Source organism: Micropterus salmoides, unplaced genomic scaffold (genome assembly GCF_014851395.1).
Source record: "Micropterus salmoides isolate LMB-PRFRI ecotype aquatic unplaced genomic scaffold, ASM1485139v1 Ms_hic_scaffold_7, whole genome shotgun sequence".
Lineage (NCBI taxonomy): Eukaryota > Metazoa > Chordata > Actinopteri > Centrarchiformes > Centrarchidae > Micropterus > Micropterus salmoides.
The window spans coordinates 7,775,207-7,796,274 of record NW_024044459.1 but is presented as its reverse complement, the minus strand read 5'-3'; the positions used below and the strand labels follow the sequence as shown (position 1 = coordinate 7,796,274).

At 39.7% G+C, this 21,068-nt stretch overlaps 1 protein-coding gene across 3 annotated transcripts in view; it reads right to left on the bottom strand.

The window, feature by feature from the left end:
* ddr2l (discoidin domain receptor family, member 2, like) overlaps positions 1-17,725 on the bottom strand; it is a 33,382-nt gene extending 15,657 nt beyond the window's left edge. The window contains exons 1-4 of one of the 3 annotated variants that reach the window (XM_038703769.1): positions 17,407-17,725; positions 978-1,076; positions 567-669; positions 105-180 (exon numbers count right to left, since the gene is read on the bottom strand). In XM_038703769.1, coding sequence (XP_038559697.1) covers positions 105-180; positions 567-669; positions 978-1,038 — 240 coding nt within the window. In that variant the 5' untranslated portion in view covers positions 1,039-1,076; positions 17,407-17,725. Of the gene's footprint in view, positions 1-104; positions 181-566; positions 670-977; positions 1,077-8,291; positions 8,411-17,406 lie in introns of those variants that run through there. The other 2 variants (XM_038703768.1, XM_038703767.1) reach the window with 2 other exon arrangements.
* Between the last annotated feature and the right edge of the window lie 3,343 nt (positions 17,726-21,068).

Genomic DNA, 21,068 nt, shown 5'->3' with positions numbered 1-21,068 from the left:
AACTGAGAATCCTGACAGACACTGTCAAACTCATACGGGTATGTGAACTTGACTGAACATGTTTGCTGGTGTTTCTTTCTTTATAGCACCGAGCAGACACAAACCTGCAGGTACTGGCTGTCTGAAGGCTCCAGCTGTCCCTCAGGACACCAGGCGCCGTCTCCCTCCTCACAATTCAACCTGCAAACACACACACAGTTAATACAGAATTTCTGCTTGATAATGTTGAGTATCTTGAAAAGTTCCGTCTGAATAAAATCAAAATCAAATGATTTATTACAGCAATCACAAGTTCATTTTGATTAACGAGTCAATTCTTCTTTGTTAGACTTATCAAAATGTCGCATGACAACTTACAACTGTAAGAAATGATTCTACAAGACATGTGTTAACCTCGTCCATGTGTAACCATGTACAATGGTATTAAAAAACTATAAAAGTATCCCTACAGTGTAAACAGTAAACAGATCCAAGCACAAGGGCATTTAAGAACATGTGAGAACAATGAAATCAACAGTTATTTATATCTTATTAACCAATCACATCACTCTTTAAGTCACACTGACCTGGCGTACTGTGGTCCCGTGGTCTCGTACCATTGGCTGGATGCTGTGATGTCATCATCTTTAATCCGTCCATCCTCCATGCCCAAGGCATAGCGACAGTGTGCTGAAAACACCCACATATAAACAATCCCAATCAACCATATAAAATTAAAAGGGTTAAATTAAAAAATTAAAATGTTACTTAATGTGTGAGTGATGTTGTACTACTGACACTGTGGGGACCAATGTGACTATTAAAAGACATTTTATTTACTTCTTCTTCTTCTAATGGCTGCTTGAGGGTTCAGACTTGATTTATCAAATTAAGTAGAACTGAGTCAGGGTTGGGGGAACAGGGAGCGTATTGAGTCAATGATGGTCCTCACAGGTACTGAAGTAGAATTACATGTTTGTGTGTATGTATGTGTGTACCGGGGTCAATCTGTCCGAAAGCTGCTGTGGCTTGAAGGATCAGCAGCAAGAAGAGGTGCATGATGGTCCGCCGATCACACCAACACACACGCTACATCTCTGAGAGAGAGAGAGAGAGAGAGAGAGAGAAAAGAAAATCGAATAATGAATTATGATTTATAGAACTGAAGGATGATGTGTCAAGTTAAACTTGTTATCATTCATTTAGATATAAAAATACACAATATGAGTCTATGGAGAGACCATAAATAAGTATAATGACGAAAATCTATAGTACAAAAAGGAGTTGGATGGGAAAAGTTTTTCTACTCATCTTTGTTATCACATTTTTAGCTCCTGCAGACTTAAATCTGTCCCTGCTGTTTTGGTGGAACAGCAGGAATTGCAGAATAACCGGGAAGATGTATTTGATGTGAATAGCTGCAGTTAAGATTTATAACAGATCATATAAACATGTAGAAATTAGGTTTGCTGTGAAAAAAAAGTCCCAAAGTACACTTTAGCAGACTGTAAAGTTGTCAAATATGAGAGCTGTTTACAGAACAGTAACACAACTAACGTCTGTGAGGTTTCTGCTGAAATTGACAAACTGTGAGCTCACAACAGCCTCGTAATAAAAAAAGAAAACAGGAGAAATGATGAAGTAAAACAAGATTTACTCAAAGTAATTAAGTACTCAAATCAAACCATCCTAATGGTTTTCTTCTTAGGGGTCAAAGGTCAACACACAGGATGTGAATAGCTCACTAAAGCATCATAACCAATCAACTCACTGGGTGCTTCTCAAGTCTCTTAATTGCATACGTGTTTCCCTCACTTGCATCTTTTGCTTGCGTCTCCTGCCCACCGGGGATACATGGAGAGACGCAATTAAACCAAGCGAGGAGAGAAGGAACGAGGAAATGTGTTTTTAGAGACATGAGACGTCCTTTCCCCAGAAGCGCCACATGAAGCGACGTCCTTTTCTGATGACGGCGGCGGCTGATCACAGCTGCATCAGCTGTCAGTCGGCTCTACCAGCTGTAGGCTACACACTTTTGATAAGAGTTTGTGTCTTCACACATGTGCACTGTGCTAATAAAGTCTCAGTTATCAGTGCAGAGCAGCACGATTCTCTCTAGCTGTTGGCCTACCTGTTATAACACACCTGCACATGAATAATTATAGGTTTCTATGTCCTGCTCAGAGGCACAGGATCATTTCTACTGGCACAATGCTGATATTATCTGCATTTATATTTACCAATTCTGATTGTGAATTCATTATTAAATAACCCAGAATATAATCATGTTGTCTTGGGATTTATTATGCTAAATCTTTCAGGGAAATTGAAAGGATGTAGCCAAACTCATATCATATTCATATTTCCTCTTCTGATATCCTTTAACACTACTGCCTACAGTTTATTTGCAAGTCACATCACTCGTCACCGATCGATCACTGCGTTCCATCATATCAATCCGACGCTTCTTTTTCTTTCATTCATTCTTTAATCAGCTGAATTTTCTCTGCTTTCATCAGAAGCAGTAGGTGAGATGGCTGGATGAGCAGGCTTTATTTTCCTTTGCTTGCCTCATTAGATAGCCTACTGTAGTGCGGTTTAGTGACTTGTCCAACTCCTCACTTGTTTACTATGTTTTATTGTCATCTATCTGGACTAAACACAGGAATGACCAGCCTCACATGTGACTGAATAGAAATGACAATAAATTATGTACAACATGTTTCTTGCTAACAGACTCTCCGACTCTCTCTGATTTTATTTGTCTACATAATAAAAGTTAATATAAGAAATTCTTTCTAATAAATGTATAAAGTTGTGTGGGTGCTTTTGTTGTTCAGACCTACAATGAGCTTTAACTAGACAGTGAACCATAAAACAAATCAAATATAGGCTAACACTAGTGTGTAGTACTCGAGACACGACTGAGACCATCACAAAGAGGTCTTGGTCTCGACCGCATTTGTACTCAGTATTGTCTCGGTCTCATTGAGGACTCGGGATTTTATATCAAGACCAGTCAAGACCGTAACTTTGGGAATATCAATAAATTGCTTTTGCATTGTCTGATTTGTTAACGTCCTAACTTTGATTGGAAGTAAAACATATTGCTTCAAATGCAACCAATAACCCTAATTAATGACTGTCACCCCTCCCTGCGATGTTTACGTTAATTTCAGCTCTTACTGTTTGTATGTGGGTGTTTTAATGGGAAAGTGGATCTTTCAGATCACTTTGTGAACTACCTATGATCTCGTTCCACATTTTATTGCGTGCCATGCAATGCAGGGAACTGGTCTTGGTCTTGGCTCCGTCTCGCCCTCCCTCGGTCTTGGTCTCGACTGCTCTCAGCCCCTAAAAATCTTGGTCTTGTCTCTGTAAACTCTGGTCTTGGTCTTGACTTGGTCTCGGTTTGGGCGGTCTTGACTACAACACTACCTAACACTTTGCAGTGATGCACTTGAGTTTAATGTTATGCATGAGATCAGTCCGATCAGCAGCGTCCAATCAATACAACGGCTACCCAGTAAGGGGGCGTGTCGGTCAGTAAAACACTTCCGCGCTGGTGGATCCTCGCTCATAGCTCCTCAGAGATTGCTCCTCGATCCTCAGAGAGCTTTGGGATGGTCTGGGACACAACCAAAGTGATGCTCAAACGATGCTTGGATCACAAATCAGGGTTACAACCAAGCCTGATAGCTCACTATGGGCACCAGTGCTACTGATGTGTTGATTGACGGCAAGATAAACCAACTGGTTTGTGTGCACACCTCACGCTAACAAAGTCCAGGATGCCGCAGTTCTGCTAGGACTGATAATACAAGAGTTCTCCCTCTCACTGCTCACCCGCTCACCCTCTCCAATCAAGCAATCCTGCTGCACTCATCTCGTAACTTGACCTCTATAATGCTGCTTTCCAGTCACTGTTGGATGTCCGATTCTCTCTGTGTCCGGGATCACCTGTCTACCAGATCTCCAGCTCCCCTTTCTCGTGGACCCTTAATTTAAAATACATGTTTTAAACTGTCAACACACCTAACCTAAATAAACACAGATAACGGCAGCCCCCTCCATACAGAGTCCTTAAGAATTCCAATATTTGAACGTGTTTCCATTGTAGAAAGTCAACTGTATCTAAAACTGTCACTGTTCTACACAACTACAGCAGGATGGACTAACAAGGATTAGTCTGAATGACTCCTCACTTCATTAAGAAGTAAACTGTGTGTGTGTGTGTGTGTGTGTGTGTGTGTGTGTGTGTGTGTGTGATTTCACAATGTTAGTGCTGTTGGAGCAGTTTATAGTACTGGACACAAACAGCGGCCCACTCACAGAGGTTATGCAACACTGAGACACACACACTAGAAACGTCTCTCCTCTCTCTGTATTTATAAGAGATTTATATTTTATATTTGAAAGTATAATTGGTGTCCTGCCCTTCCCTTATTCTGAATATTTTCCCTTCTCTCTAGAGTTTGTCTGCTGTCGAGATTCTGTATCAAAATGACGAAGCATCGACTCACTGGAGGAAAAAGCTGAACGGGTGAGAGAAAGAATGTGACACTTTCAGGTAGAGAGGGGGAGAGAGAGACCTGAACATAGGCTGGAGCAAGAGAGCAGGGCGAGGCTGAGGACAGATAAGAAGAAAACGAAAGACAGAAAGGGAGAAAATGCAAAGAGAGGAGGAGGGGTGGTCTACGCAGGAGAGGAAGGAGACGGAGAGAAAGGCGGAGAGGAGAACAATGGACGGAAGGGAAAAGCACAGAGCCACATACAGAGCTTAAAGAGTAATCAAACACCAGGCTGAAAATCTGTGTTTTGCTGCCCTCTCTGGTTGAAAGTCTTCAGGCTATTTCACCTTTGACCACAGCCACATTACTGCTGGGTGTGGCCGGGTCACAGTGATGTCACCGGGTCCTGGAGTACACCTCTACATCACCGCAGCAAGGTGACAAGTTGAACCACCATTAAACCTTGGAGCTTCATGCATTAAATGTGTACCTGACACACTGAAATATCCCACTGACTTTTACACCTGAAGCCACTTCAAATACTTTGAGGCCCTAATCGAGAACTATTTAGTTGATATGCAGAGCACAAATTAGTCAACAGCCACAAGTCTTACTTTAGCCATTACAGAATTAACGTTAATTATTTACAGTTGATACAACCTGCCACTGGAATAGACTGATAGGTAAAAATGAGAAGCACGCTAAAATTACTTGATTATTTTGTTCACTCAATCACGCAAGAGGGGGAGAAGATAATTTAGCTGATAAGATTTTTAGCATCAGAGCCAACCTTTCCCTGCAGTGTTTCAGACCTGCAGGCAGATCACTGACCCTCTGACCGCCTCACAGAGAAACACTTATATTTAATGAGTAAGGATATTCTTTCAGGCATCATCCTGTAATTTGGTTCTAGTGGTGGAAGTGGATAAAGTATTCAGATCCTTTACTTTAGGAAATGTACCACAGTATAAAAAAATAGCCTGTTACAAGTAAATGTTCTGCACTGAACAGCTCAGTAAGTTAAGTATTAAAAGATAATGTCAGCAACATGTACTTAAAGTAGCCTATTTAAAGTAAAGGTACTTATTATGCGAGTGAATGCTCATTTAATTGTGATGTATTATACATACTTATACTGTAAGTTACAATATAGTACTATTATCACTGATGCAATAATGTGTACATGGAATTTTACTGTTGCAGTCTAAATATAATTACATCCTAAAACTCCTTGTCAGTGCAGTTAGAATACTGTATTTAACCACTTTTTACTTTAATTGGTTTAAACGTGCACTTAAAAGAGTCTGTAGCTAAAAAAGAAAAATAATAAGGCAGGTTGCTGCACTTAGGAACAATCAAAACTGCATTAAAATAAAAATAAAGTTTCACTTTTATTAAAGAAAGATGACCAGTAACTATAGCTGCCACATTACAATGTAGTGGAGTAAAAAGTACAATATTTGGAAATTAGTGTGAAAACAGCTAAATCCCGCTGTATAACAGTAAGTATGTGTTTTGTGTGTGTTTCTGAATAGAGGCTGGAGTTAAAGACAGACAGCACACTGAGTCCCAGCAGCCTTACCTCCATTTGGAAATGATTGAGTCTGATCAGATTGTTCACTTTGACAGACTGATCTTGAATCAGTTCACAGAGACAACAAGCTGCTGCAGCTCTCTGATTACAGCCTGGTTCACACAGAGTTCCACATTATTCCCGTCCAGACTGTTCTACAGCTGGGAGCAGCCTGAATACAGAACTGTAAAGACTCTGTGAAAACCTGCCAGTTCCTGAATAATAATACAGTCACTTCATGAAACAATCTGTCTCTTCTGACGTAGATCTCTGTTCTGCCTTCAGGAAGTGAGTTCATTCACTTCAGCCGAGCTGCACAAGAACGCAGAGGTTCACTTTTTATTTTCTGGCAACGAATGGGGGAGAGAGAGAGAGAGAGAGAGAGAGAGAGAGAGAGAGAGAGAGAGAGAGAGAGAGAGAGAGAGAGAGAGGGCGCTTTATGTAATGTGTTGGCTGAAGCTCAGATTCCAGCACTGTTGCTCATCTCTACAGCAAAATCACATGACCAGAGAGAGAGAGATGGGAAAAGTGACCAAGAGAAGAAGGATGAGACCAAGAGAGAAACATAAAGATAGAGAAAGAAAAAGACAGCTGAAGTCTTTTTTATCCAGTGTGACATTTTCTCTGACCCAGTCTAAGAACTCGACACCAGAAAACTGTTTTGCTAAAAATAAAAACAAATTCAACTTCATTACAAACCGTTTCCTGTTGGAATTTGCAGGATTTGTTTTGACCATAAAAAAACACAGTTTTTACTGTATACCAGGCTAAAACTGTGGAAGAACCAGATTTGGGTGTAAAGAGGTAAGAAGTCCATATACCTAAATGACAAAATAGTGTTCACAGTACTGATACACTTGCTTTTCACTATACTTTTCTATCTGCATGATGTCAGATGGTAGTGGGGCAGTAAATCAAGATGTGAAGTAAACAGCAGACTCTGAACAAACCACAAAAAAAGTGCAATTGAAACTAACAGAACTTCGTTGTCACTGCTGCTTTTCCTGCCGCAATCTCACTGACAAACGTAACCTCCTCGTAAATGTAAGTTTCGCCATAAATGATTCTGCCCTGATCTGCTCTGTAGTGGAGATACCTTTTAATCAATCACATACACACAAAGTACACAAGCAGCTACCCAACTGTTGTTACACGTGTCAATTTGTCCGTTCTCGCACGGCGCATATGCAGTTTTCACTGATATCACTTTCATCACTGAAACATTAAATTTTTTTGTTGATAGTGACATTAGCTGTACTTATGGTGAAAAGAGTTAAATGAACTGTAGCAGGTTACTTCAGCACGTGTCTTGCGGTGTTTTGTCTTGGATTAAGTGATTGTTAAAATGACTTCACTGAAAGAACTGCACGTTATTTTTAGATGACTAAACAAATGTACTCGTTGTATTTTACCAAAAACCTAGGGAATCATAGATGTTGTGGTGAAAGATGTGTGTAAAGCAAATGAAAGCACAATCAAGATTTAATGATTTACAAATAAGTCTTTAGAGTTTTGAAACACTGCACCATACAACTGATAATAGTACCTTAGTGAGCTTCAAAATCATTGGAGGGTACATTGATATAGGGTGAATGGCATCCCTGGCATTGCCACTCCGGGCCGGAGCATGGGCTGCGTGACAGTGTAATGCTTTACGGTACCAACCCGACTCTCCAGCAAGCAAGCTATACGAAGAAGCAAAGAGTGATATCAGGCTGCAGAGAGACAGAAGAAGACGTTGGCAAGACCTTTGTGAAATAAAAGGCTGCAAAAAGTTGTCGCTAGTTTTTGATCGGTATTTTTATTTTCGTATTTATGCACTCTGCAACGTTTTACTTACTTCTCAAACAGGAAAGAACTTTCCTCTTTCACATGCAGCAAATAAGAGTTTGTCTGTAATAACAGTCAACCCCGTTTCATTGTGAACATCTGTTGTTGCTCACTTCCGTTAGGTTGTAGCTTTTACATTTATGTAGTAGCTTTTGCATTGGTGACCGTAAATGACTTAAGAATCCAATTTTTGTTTGGAAACTAAGAGACAGGCATTTGTCCATATACCTGAATAATCAAGTGATTATTAAAAAACTATAAAAAACTATAAAAAACTATAAACAACAAAACTATTAAAAGTAACATGAATCACTAGTTGCAGCCAAAATGCCTATACTTTTCTCTGCATTGCTTTATCTCCATCTTTGCTTTCCCTCCTTCTTTGTCTTCTGTCTTACCTCCTTCCTCGTCCCTCCGTCTATCCTCCTTTTCCTCTCATTCTGTCTGTCTTCTCCTCCTCCCTCAGTCAGAACAAACTGAAGCCAAAAGCCTCAACATTCCTGACATTCAACGCAACCCAGAGCTCTGCGTGTGTGTGTGTCTATGTATCTTGCTCACACAAACACACAGGAATCTACATGCCTTTCTCCAAGTCTCTCTCTCTCTCTCTCTCTCTGGTTGAAGGGTGAATGAGAACTAAGAACAAAACAGAAAGCAGAATGCACAATAGAAAAGTACCGAATAGAAATTTCAGACCATTTGGTAGATCCATCTTTAAACATGGAAGCTCATCCTGTTTAACTCATTATTGTTCAAAACTACTACATTTTATCATAGATCCCAAAAGTCTACTCTGGCTGAATTTTGGGCAAATGTAGCTAAATCCGGCATCGTGTTGTGCTGACCAACCCTTTACACATGCACATTGCTGTGTAGTTAAATGTTTCCACAGATTATACATGCAGTGTTTTACAATCTGATGAGCCTTTAAACACCCGCCCCCCACTTAGCGACTTCACGTGTCTTCGGTGGATCGGAAACATATCTGATATAAAAAAAAGTGTAAATGCAACAAAGAATCATTAAACACATTTTTAAACTAAATAAAAGCTTTTCTCCAAATATGCATATATAATCAGAACTTTTTCAAAAATTTTCCTGCAATATTCAAGAGGACTAAAACACGGTTGTAACATAATATTATTTAGGACTTCATGTGCAAGACAGTTGAGCAAGAATAAGAGAAGATCTGCCGCACTAGAAAGGCTCAGTATGCATATTCACAATTACAGGCTATCCCATACATCTATGGACCGTCAGTAACGGATATTTCAGCTGTGCAAAGCGTGGACATCCACTTAAATAATCAGTTTCCAAACACATAGAGCAGAACAGTCTGCACATGAATTCATCTCCTCCTGCTGTTTGTGTTTCTTGACATCTGCCAGCATTGGCAGTACAGTCTTTTTTCAGGCTGTCATAAACTCGAGGCTCCATGTGAAGGGTCCATGCAGACCCTTAATGGATATGGATGGCGAAATTCATGTCAGGCAAATGCAGACCTTTACAGGTTTGCAAAGTCTAATTTGTGCTTATGTCAGTACTGTTAGTGATCTGTGGAAGTACCCTGTGTTAGCCACAGCTCAAGTGAAATTAGCCATTGTTGTAGGATGAAAGCCATCCCAGCATTCGGCTGAACAGAAAGCTTAACGTGTTGTTGTATGATCTCTAGATTTTACCCACATAGGAGACCCATGTGTTAATGGACCGTGGATCTACTATCCCAACTCGAATTCCTGGTATTGAGTTTCATCTTCTCATCTGTACCTGCAACTACACACCCACACCAGTGCAGACACTGTGTTTGTCAACGTTGTGCTGTTTTCAGCTGCAGCAGGGCTGTCTGATTATGCAGCGCAATAAACAAAGACAAACAGACGAGAGCCGTGCAGTGGCCTCACACACACAAACACAAACAGACTAAAGACTTTCAGCTTGTTATCAACAGGAAACTATAACAGAGCACTGAATGTAAACATATTCTTTCTAACCCAAAGGTACGTAACACTTTAGATCCACCCATACCTCCTTACCTTAACACTGACAACCATCAGTTTTTTTTATGTAGACGTTTCAGCTTTCGCTACTGTAGCACTCGGTTGTAAAATTACACATGTGCACTGGCAAAACAGCCAAAATGCAAATGTAACCTTAGAGCAGGTGATGGTTACGAGGTCTGGAGCCGGGGCGGCAGATGGTTTAAAAAGAGCTACTGGTATCTGGGGAATGTGAGGGGCGCTTGATTTAACATGTAGAGCTTTGATCTGACAGCCAACACTGCAGCCAAGGTGAACGTTATCAAGCGTACCTGAAAACCTGAATGGGGACTTATTTAGCTAACTTTATGATTTACAGAGGATGTAGAGATTGTGTTACTGAAGAATTTGACCTGATTTTCGAGTATTTTTTCACCCCTATCCAAGCACAAAAGACAGTTGTATTTAACTTGTAGCAGAAGTCCACTCTTGCAGTGATGTCTCACATTAAAGAGAAAAAAAACTGAAATGTTTTTGATGTTAAGACTTCAAAATGAGACTTTAATTCTTTCCAGTAACTACTCTGACGTCAAACGTGTCACTCAAGACGGTGCTGCTCGGCTCAGAATACAAGCCATGAAGACATGAATGTGTCAGTACACACAGACACGCACACAGGTATGCAGGGTATCATAACTCTGTCGGCGGTGGGTGGAGGGAGCAGAGGAGCTGGTCTGTCTCTGGATTCTCTGTAAGACAGAGTTACGTATCACCTAGCAGACACAAACACTGAAAAGCATTAACGTTTTCTGATTGATGAGTTTTGTGTGTTTAAAAAGTCCCACTTCTTACACGGGGCTTTAAACTTCTACAGACCTGTAGAAACTTTCACACGACAGTCCAGGAAGACGCTGAGACCAGGTCTCTGTTTACAGTTTAGAATGAGTCGGGTTTTCAGGATCCATCCATCCATAAACTTTATACCACTCTATGCACTGGTTGAGAGGCAGAGTACACCCAGTCTGTTACAGGGCCGACAAAGACGGACTAGAGTTCTGCACTCGCCTATTCCTTTAAGAATTTACCTGACTGGACCCAACTTCCAAATTAGAAACCCAATCCCAAACTGCTTTATTTCATCCATTACTGGCTAATGTCTTTATAGGGACTCTATGTATTGTCATTATCTGTATATTGCTTTGTTTACATCTGTGTGCTTCGATGTTTAACTGGCCGTGAAAACAAATGTCCCTCTGGGACTATAAAGTCTAAATCTAACGCAGTGCACTGACTACACTCTGTCTTGGACATTGCATAACTATTTGTAATATGACAAGCACGGGCAAGAGGGATTTTTTTAAAATAAGTTGCATTTCAAATAAATTACATTTAAAATAAACTCAGAATTAGAGTTTCCATTCAGTTAACCTGCATGTCCTCATGCACACTCCACCCAGCTGGCTGCAGGATTCCAGGACCTTTTTGCTAACCAATGAGCCAAATCCACTCATTTGACAAATGTACTTTTCTGTTTACAGATTTCTGACTGCGGCATTTGTTCAGTGTTTACAGTATGTGTGCAACTACGCTTCACAAAGACAATAGTAGTGATTCAGTAAACTGCAATTGCTGCATGAAAACAATTACATGCAAAACAAGAGGTTCGTCTGACGTGCTGAAGCTTTTTCTGCACCCTTATGTAAGTAATTTGTGCCCCGTCAGAATCAGCTGGTGGTTAGGCATAGTGAGTCAGTATTTGGCCTTTTAAACAAGAATAATCACAAAAAGACTAATAACCATTTTTAGCAGCCTGAAAATGTCAGTTGCCTGATCAAAACTAAAATGTTATTATGGCACCACAGATGTTTCTAAATTATCTTGCTGTACAACTTCACAGGTGACACTGAAGGGGAGCGCACTCTGACAAGAACTGATGACACACTAATATCAGAGCTGATCGTCCCAGCACTAAATCTACACAGGAAGTTGTTGGTTCTGTGTTAACGCCTCATTACACCTGATTTTGATAAAGTTCTGCCTGATCAGCAGCAACCTCCCCTCAGCAGCTGCCACGTTCAGTGTTCTTCCTCTCAGTTTCATGTGCCCCTAACAGATCCTCTGTGCGGTTTCTTAATTCTTTAATGAGCTGCTGGCTGCGGCTCGGTAGATGAAAACCTCGACATACACTCGCTCGTTTAAACTCATCTGTTAATCTGCCTCTTTCACTCGAGCCACAGCCACTTTCCGCACTCACTTCTCCAGGAGCCATTTTGACTGTTTCCTGTAAGTGTTTGTGTTGAACTGTGTGGCTCAAGTGGTGTTTATATAAAAAGGCATCATGAGAGAGTCATAACTCAGATCACAGCCTGATAATAGGGTCAAAGACTTAGTGACCTGAGGTTAAATGTCTTTGGAAACATTTATCTAAACTTCTTAAGGACTTCACTGGAAGGAAGTTGTGTTTTCGTACTTTCCTGTGTGTCTGCTGCTAACATAGACACAATCTCCCAAATAGTTCAGTCTCAAAGACAGATCACTTTACTGGCTACAGGTTGAGATTTCTGAAGAGATCTGGATCTAATGCCATACAAGCCGGGACGGGATGAATTATCTTTTATTGGAAAGTGAAAGCGCTCACACTGGCTGAGATTCCTAAAGACAGTTTGATGTCATCTTGTTAACTTTTACTCCTCAAAGCCTGTCTCGGAGTGCAATGAGGGCACGGCGTCCAATGTCTTTAAAAAGAACCTTCCTGGCTTTTATGTAACGGTGCCCTGCTTCCTTTCAGCGAATTCACTGTGTTTAGCGTGCCATAACCTACAGAATCATGAACAACGCATAGGAGATAAAAGAAAGTCTGAGCAGTTACACTCTGGTTACTAGCTAGCACGATCCGTCACTTGCTAGTTAGCTTGCTCGCTAGCTAGTCAACTCACTACCTCAAGAGGGTCCAACTGCGGATGTCACGCACCTCAGCATGTTGTCATAAACAATTTTAACTGATTAATATTACGCATTTGTATTGAACATCCTGTACGTGCAGCTTTGAAAGCTACGACAACGTGACTAATATTGGAGCCAGGACCCTTTTCAAAAATGTTTCTCCTGTACAAAAACAGTCAGTATGAGAAGAATAAACATGAGCTTTTGATTTTGAAGCTATGAAAATTCTGTTAGTGCTGGTAATGTTTGGGAACTCTGAAGTGCAGCTGACCTGTGTTTTAAATCACAAATGATTTTGTAAGTCTACGAGAATCGACTCTCTTCAGAGGCTTTTTTTTCACCCTCAGGAGACAAACATGAGGACAAACCTGCTGTGGTTCACCTCAGTGGAGGTTTGCTGGTCAAAGACGTACATGGACTGACGTGAAACTGTGTTTTTTTTCTTCTCTTAAACAGAACAACAGACATCATGTGAGTTCGTGTAGAAATATAAACCTGACAGCAGCAGCAGGAGAGTCCTGGACTTGATCACATGCTGGTTGATCTTCTCTAAGTTACAGGACTATACAAACACAATCCGACACTTCTACTGATCACTGCACTGATCACTGCACTGATCATTCACCGCGGCTGCATCCTGGAACCCACAGAGTGATGAGGAGAAAAAAAAACTGCTACACTTCTGATTAGGGCTGGACAATAAAACAATAACAATAATAATAATAATTAGTATTATTATCGCGATTAAATTTTTTTCAATAACAATATAACTAATGTTAATAAATCTTGTTTAAATGTTTGATTTATTCACTTGAATCATAAACAAATTAGGTAAGCTTTTATCTAATTTTACCTATGCATATTTGTCGACAAGGATTTTATGGCCTCAAGTGTTGACCAGAAAGAAGAGTTTAAACCACAATTAATCATCAGGTTTCTTCAACCTTCACTCAGGAGCAAAAATCAGCCTTGAAACTCGAAAGAAATAATGATTTGATACTTCATCATAATTATCAATATCAAAAGATATGAAACTTCGTCCAGCCCTACTTCTGATGATCTCTATTTCATCGGGTGGCTGCAGTGTGAAACAATACTTCTTCTATCGCTTTGTGTTTGTCTTGTGAGTGAACAGAGCTGTCAGCTCTCACAGTCTGAGCCAAACACTGAGCTGCTGCTGTTGTGAAATCACTTTGAGCCTCTCTGTAGCTCCAGGCTGCTCTCACAGTCTGCTGAAGAAACAATAAATCAACTTTCCACTGCTTCTTATCACAAACATGTAGCAGTAAAAGACACCTGCAGGGTGCTGTCATCGACGTAGATTACTTTTTCTTTGGTTATTTTCCCAATTGTCAATAAAATATTGTCCACACAATGTCAAATAAATTGCAAAGTGATGTCCAAACAAAACTCCAAGTATACCCAAATATATTAAGTTTTCTGCAATGTAAAATAATAAAAACTGAGAAGCTAGAACCAGAAAATAAGAAACAACATAAATGATAATAAACAGAGATGTTGTCAGTATATTTTCTGTCAATCATTATTATGGTTAATAGCTTCAGCATTGTTATTGTCAGTAATATATCTGAAATCTGGAATTAACTTTGTTTTTTATCTTTTACGTTTAAGAGAATCATATCAGCTACTGAGCTTGCAGGTCAACATATCCATCCCCATGACAATGGAGAAAAGTCCATCTGGTCGAAAGCTCTGAAAAAAGCTAGTGCGTGACCTTGAGTTGGAACTGTAATCTAAATCAATAAAGTGTGCTAACTCAGGCGAGTCTGAGCTATGAAACAGGTTGATACCCATTTGTCTGTTTACGTCTTATAGAAGTTATGTTATGCTCATTTTCAGGTTCATAATATTTAGAAGTTGTACCAGAACAGGTTTCCATGGTTTAATTTTCTAAAAACACCACATTTTTGTCATACTGCACGTTGCTGCAGCACTTGTTTTCACCCTGTGAAGGCTCCGTTTTAGCTACCAAGGGAAGCATCTCACTTCTATTCAATCTTTGTTGGTAATTGTACATTCTCAGTATCTAGGTAAGGACTACTAGCCAATCAGAAGCAGAGTAGGGTGGGTCCTGACAAGCAAGGAAGTGTGGTCCAAAACAAAGCTGTTTCAGCCTGTAACTGTGGCTTCAGTTCAGCGGAACATGATCCCGAAACAAGGCAGAACAATCCAAACCAGCTTCGCACACTAGACTGGAGCAAGACGTTTCAGAGTGGTAAGTTATTCAGTTGTAAATTGTTGCAAAATTACCTTTCACAGTAACTAAGTTTTAACTGTGCACTGTGTCTACATCACAGTTACCTGCCTGGAGGGTATGTAACATTGTTTTGGTTTGAGGGCACGCCACACTAGCCACTAGGCCAGCATTATGATGAGAGGTGCAAAGTGACGCAGATAGGTTACAGAGGCAAAGGCTGGACTACAACCAAGCTGTTTTCACTTTGCAACCCTATTACATGAACAAAAAAAAGATATATCAAAAAATAAAAGAAAGGGAAAAAGCACTGATTAACTTGCTGACAATCCTACTGCAAAAGATCATTCAACATTCTCTACAAAACACAGCATGATGCAGCTCACCCCAAATTTACTTAAGAAGTACAAGAAAGAAAATATGTTTTTAAATGACATGCATATGAATTGTCCTAAAGGGCTTCATAAGATAATGAAACGAGAGAGAGACTGAGGGAGGAGGATTTCCCCTGGAGAAGTTTATGTTTAAAGGTTTTAAAGTGCTGTCAGCCGTCAGTCCGTCCGTGTAAACTGAGCTGACTGAGCTCTGAGCATGAAAATAACCCAAACATGATCCCCAACACCTCACAGGAGGTCGAGAGGTCAGCAACACACACATCCTGCTCTCTGATTGGCTGGTAGAGTAGCTATCTGTTGTCCGTGTCTCTCACATGAAATACTCAGATCATAGCTCATAGGTCGGGTCAACAGTCAAGCTGCCGTTCTAAATCAGTAGTCAGTACAGCCACTTCAACTATAGGTAACCATAGGAACACCACCAGTTAACCATAGATAACTGACAAACCTGAGCAGGGTTAAACTGACAACAAACACACTATAAAACATGGAGGAGGAATTAAACACCTTCCTGGTGGCTGCAATTTCACTTTTACTGCAGACTGACTCTGCTGCCTCATGTTTGACACTCTACAAACTATCATTTTAAATATAAACTGTCGTGTTTTTAATAAGACTAAAGAGGAAATGTGACTGATATTTGAAGAAGATAAAGCTAGAGATGTACATCAGCGTGCTTTGAGTTGATACTATAATGTAATCTGTAAAAAATATAATAGTGACGTGACTTCATTGAATAAATAATTAACAAATGAAATTAAAAGTACGAGTGAAGATTCCAAAACACAATCACAAACGTTGTCTTGTTCCTCTGGTATTCATGTATTACTTATTTCCTCACTTACAGCAGGTCTGTGTTGACACTAACTTCACTTTTTTACTTAACTGCTTAGTCGTTTGTAGTTGCTGCTGTCAGGATTTATTGTTATGAAGATGACTGTTATTATTATTATTACTGCTATGATACCTGTTTGATAATGTATATATAAGTTCAATCCAGCACTTTACAGCGCAGAACTTAACCGGATCTTCTTGACATGAACTTCTCATCTACTTTCTGTTTTAACAGCAATTAATCTGCTGATTATTTTCTCTTAATCATCAATGAAGCCCGTCACAGATTTCATTGAGCCCACAGTGACGCCATCTAATGTCTTGTTCTGTCTGCTCAACTGTCCAAAGCCCCCAAACATATAAAATACTATAATGTAAGACAAGAAAAGGCAGAAAATTCTCACAAATCTGTCACATATTTGGCATTTTGGCAAGCAAAAGTGTGTGTTCTATAAATATTATACTTTGTGATTCATAAGTGTATTTGGAGCTCCTATAATAGTATAATGTAATATATATTTTTTAATCAGTATTGTCAACGTATTCTTGCTGCGAGTCTCCCCATTGAGTTTAAACCAGCAGCTGCATTATATTTTAATCTATCAGCTCTTTGTCATGAGTAGTGCTGATCTAATGAGTTTTGCATTCATAATATTCATTTGGTATTTTTGTGACACTTGTAGTATAGTCCCTTTAATCGTACTATTATCTTATAGGCCTACTTACAGTAATATTCCTATAATATCCTTATAGTAGCTCACAGTGCAACTTATGACAGCTGTATTGTATTTCATTTTTAGATTGTGTCCAATGGTGAGTTTATCCTATAACATCCTTAACATCACTAGAATAAACTTTCCACATTGCAGATTTCTCTAAATCTGATGTGGTATTACAGGTTTTTCTGATTTGAAACCATCTGTGTGATGCTTTTAGAGATGACATCGCGATTTGTTTAATCTGTGTCCTGTTACTGGATCAGTCCTGCTGCAGATAACAAAGATCTCAGATGTCACATTTAGGCCTCAGTCTGCAGCACGCGCACTGATCTCAGCTCTGTTGTCATGCAGTCAAAGTTTCCGAACCCTCCGCCCGGCTTTACTTTTCTGTTTCACTCCGTAATAACACATCTGAACTGTCAGCTGTTTACCTGTCCGCGGTTTCCCTCCGGATCCAACAGCCAGCGAACAGCAGCGAGCTTCTCCCCGGTTTGATCCGCTTTTCTCGGAGTCCAGTCCGGCAGGTCGGGAGTTAGCTGAGACAGACGGAGGAGCTCACAGGATCATGGTGGAGAAAACTAACGGTGACTTAATCTCCGTGATGGTTTACTGTCTGCCTTACTTCTCTTCTTTTGGATATCTTCTGCTTGTAGTTTTCCTTAAACAGCGTGTGTTGGAAGAAGAAGATCTGCACACTCCAAAGAGAGGGGAACAGGGAAAAAAGTTGCTGTGTATTTACATCACATCCCGTTTCCGAAGAGGAGGAGGAGGAAGAGGAGGAGGTGGTGGTGGAGGAGGAGGAAGAGAAAGGCAACATGAGCCCCCTGAGTGTCTGACATCTGAGAACTTTAAGGAAATCCGCAGTAGAGCCCTACGAAGGGGACTACAGAGGGCAGACTGGACATTTTCTTTAGTTTCCATCAGTTTACTGTAATGTTTAACTTTTATACTAACTCTTACTATAAGGACCAGCGGTGGGAAGTAACTATATTTCCTTAAATACTGTCCTTAAGTAAATATTTTGAAGTAGGTCTATAGCTTCACTTGAGTATTTCCATTTTATGCTACTCTGTAAAACAACAATATACAATATAAACTACTCTATACATCCACTCAACTACTTGACAGCTGTAGTTAGTTTGCACATATTTATACAAAATATAATCAACAAATAAATCCTGATATATTAGCCTACATAAAGTTACCCAGCAGTAGGCCTATATAAAGTAATTAACATTAGCTCCTCCTATAGCAATATTCAATTATTAATTATAATTATTAATTATAGCCTAATTCAATAATTCAATAATATATTATTCTGGACCATTCTGCATAATGAGTAGGCTACTTTAAGTATACTTTGATGCTTATTCTTTCGGGTTCTGGTACTCAAATACAATTTTGAATGCAACAATCCCTTAAAAATACACTTGTACCCCTGAAAACAAACCAGAGATCCCTCCATGTATCAATTAATTTGAGAAGTTAAACCCCTTAAACTCACTATAATTTCAAAAGCCCCATCAATGAGATCACATGATAAAACTAGACATATTATATTACATTGGTTGTATGACTTTCCCCTTGATTTACTTAATATTCATTATTTGTTTTCATTAATTATCAATTGAATGTGTTATTAAGGTTGGGATTCTAGTTTATGTTAGAGATCTGAAATTTGGGATAAATAAATTATACAATTAATGGATTGTTTTACATTAAGGCTTTTAAAATTGGTTTTCTGTATCAATTACAGAGTTTTAATGGGTAAAACCTCTTAATTTGTGACCCTAAACTTAATTTTTTAATTAAGTTTGGTCAGTTTAAAATGCCTTAATTTATTATAATCCATTCTCAGTCCCCTTACAATCCTCCTCAATACCTTAATTACACCAAATATAAAGATGATTACATTTTAAAATGTTAATGATCCTCAGGGGGGGGAATTAATTGTATAACAGAACAAAAAACTGCACAGAGATGAACAGCACAGATGATCTGACTAGTAACTAAAGCTGTCAGACAAATGTAGTGGAGTAGAAGTATACAATGGAAATACTCAAGTAAAGTACAAGTACCTCAAAATTGGACGAAAGTAGTTACATTCCACCACTGCTCTACATGGTCACTGACACGCAGCCCTAAACCCTGTTTAGAGAGAGTGTGTGTGCCTGTGTCAGACAGCAGGGGGCAGCAGAGCTTCACAGTGAAATGTTTAAAAGCTGTAGAGATTTGTCTTCTTCCTCCTTCACCACAGAGATTCCGGTCAAGTACCCTTGTCAAAAATCCTAACCGTTCATGCAGAACAACGAGTTCAACATTTCAAAAGTTTGCTGACTGGGGCGTCACTTTTGTGTTGTAAAGTGGTGGGGACATAAGAGCTCAGATTAGGGGTGTGATGACACATTTGCTCCGGCTTCCTCCTACCATCCGAAGACATGCAGACTAGGTTAATTGGTGTCTCTGAAATTGTCCTTAGGTGTGCATGTGAGTGGTTCTTCATAGTGGTCTATGTGTGGCCCTGTGATGGACTGGCGACCTGTCCAGGGTGTACCCCGCCTTTCGCCCGATGTCAGCTGGGATTGGCGACCCTGTACAGCAGGATAAGCAGTTGACGATGGATGGATGGAGAATATAATGCAGTAATCAGCAGCTTGTTGTTTTTGCTTAAGTTGCTTTTTCGGACAATGCACATTTGTTTCTTCTATATTTCAATTGCATTGCAAGTTTTCTTATTGTGCATTGTTTTGTTTGTTATTGTAACATTTCTCGTTGCAAGCAGAACATAGACATGTCCCCAGCGTCCCCAGTGTAAATGACACCTATCTGTCAATATTTTTAAATATCCCGCCCCTTCCAGGCTGCGATTGGTCGGTAAAGTGACATTGACAAGTTACTTTGGCCCTGCACACCTGCAGTCATGCAAGTAGTTGTCTTCCCAAAGCTCCTGTTATTTTTCTGACGACAGATTAAATCATCCAGCAGAGAGAGCTGTTTCTGTTTTTTCTCTCCATTCGTGTCCTTCAAACCAGAGTTTCATCATTCCCCACCTGACATCACTTCCTCCCTAAGTTCCTCTAATACATCCAGTGTTGACAGGATCCCACTCACTGTGTTTGCATGTGTGTGTGTGTTTTTTGATGACGCAAGAGCCTGTACTGTGTATGCCTCAACAAAAATGGAAATTGAAGGGAATCCACCACACACATACTACAACAACACGTCATAAAATGAGTGTAGTAGCTGGAAAATAGCAGTCAGTCAATAGTCAACAACAAAAACTACACACTGTGTCATATATTTACGTTTTACATTTACATTTACATTTATTCATTTAGCTAAAGTTTTTATCCAAAGCGACTTACAATTGCTATACATGTCAGAGGTCACAGCTAGGGGTTAAATGTCTTGTTCAGGGACACACTGGTGTCTCACAGTGGATTCGAACCCGGGTCTCTCACACCAAAGGCATGTGTCTTAATCATGTGTCTCATATTCATGACATTAAATTTATTTAACTGACACTTTTATCAAAACCAACTTACGATAAGAGCATTCAGCCATGTGGATACCAGAATCGTCCAGGAACATCAACTTCATCAGACTGACGCAGATTGGGAGCTCTTTCTACCATTGTGGTATGCAACCGTATGTAAATAAAGTGTACCATCATACATTACAGCGCACATAAAAGCGCTTTAAATGGTCGTAAGACTAGAAAGAAATACAGAGCATTTACATTTACAGCATACCATTTGTCATTAGTTTTGCAGGTATGTTGTCATAAACCAAAGAACTGAATAACTAGGATCACTCAAATGTACGACAAGTCATCCTGAGGAGAACATTAATGTCAGATAGTTCATACAAAACCACAAAGGTCAACCTCATGGTGGCGGTGGAGGAAAAGTCAGAGGATCACCAAACCCCTATTGGTGACTTCACGGACACAACGTCCATGTTTTATCCAGAAAAGCTCAGAAATTCATTTTTACATTTTTAATTTACATGTGAACTGAATATGGAGAGCATTATTCAAATTTCTTATATTAAAAATGGTTCGGTTATGTTGAAGGGATCTCTCACAGCAATG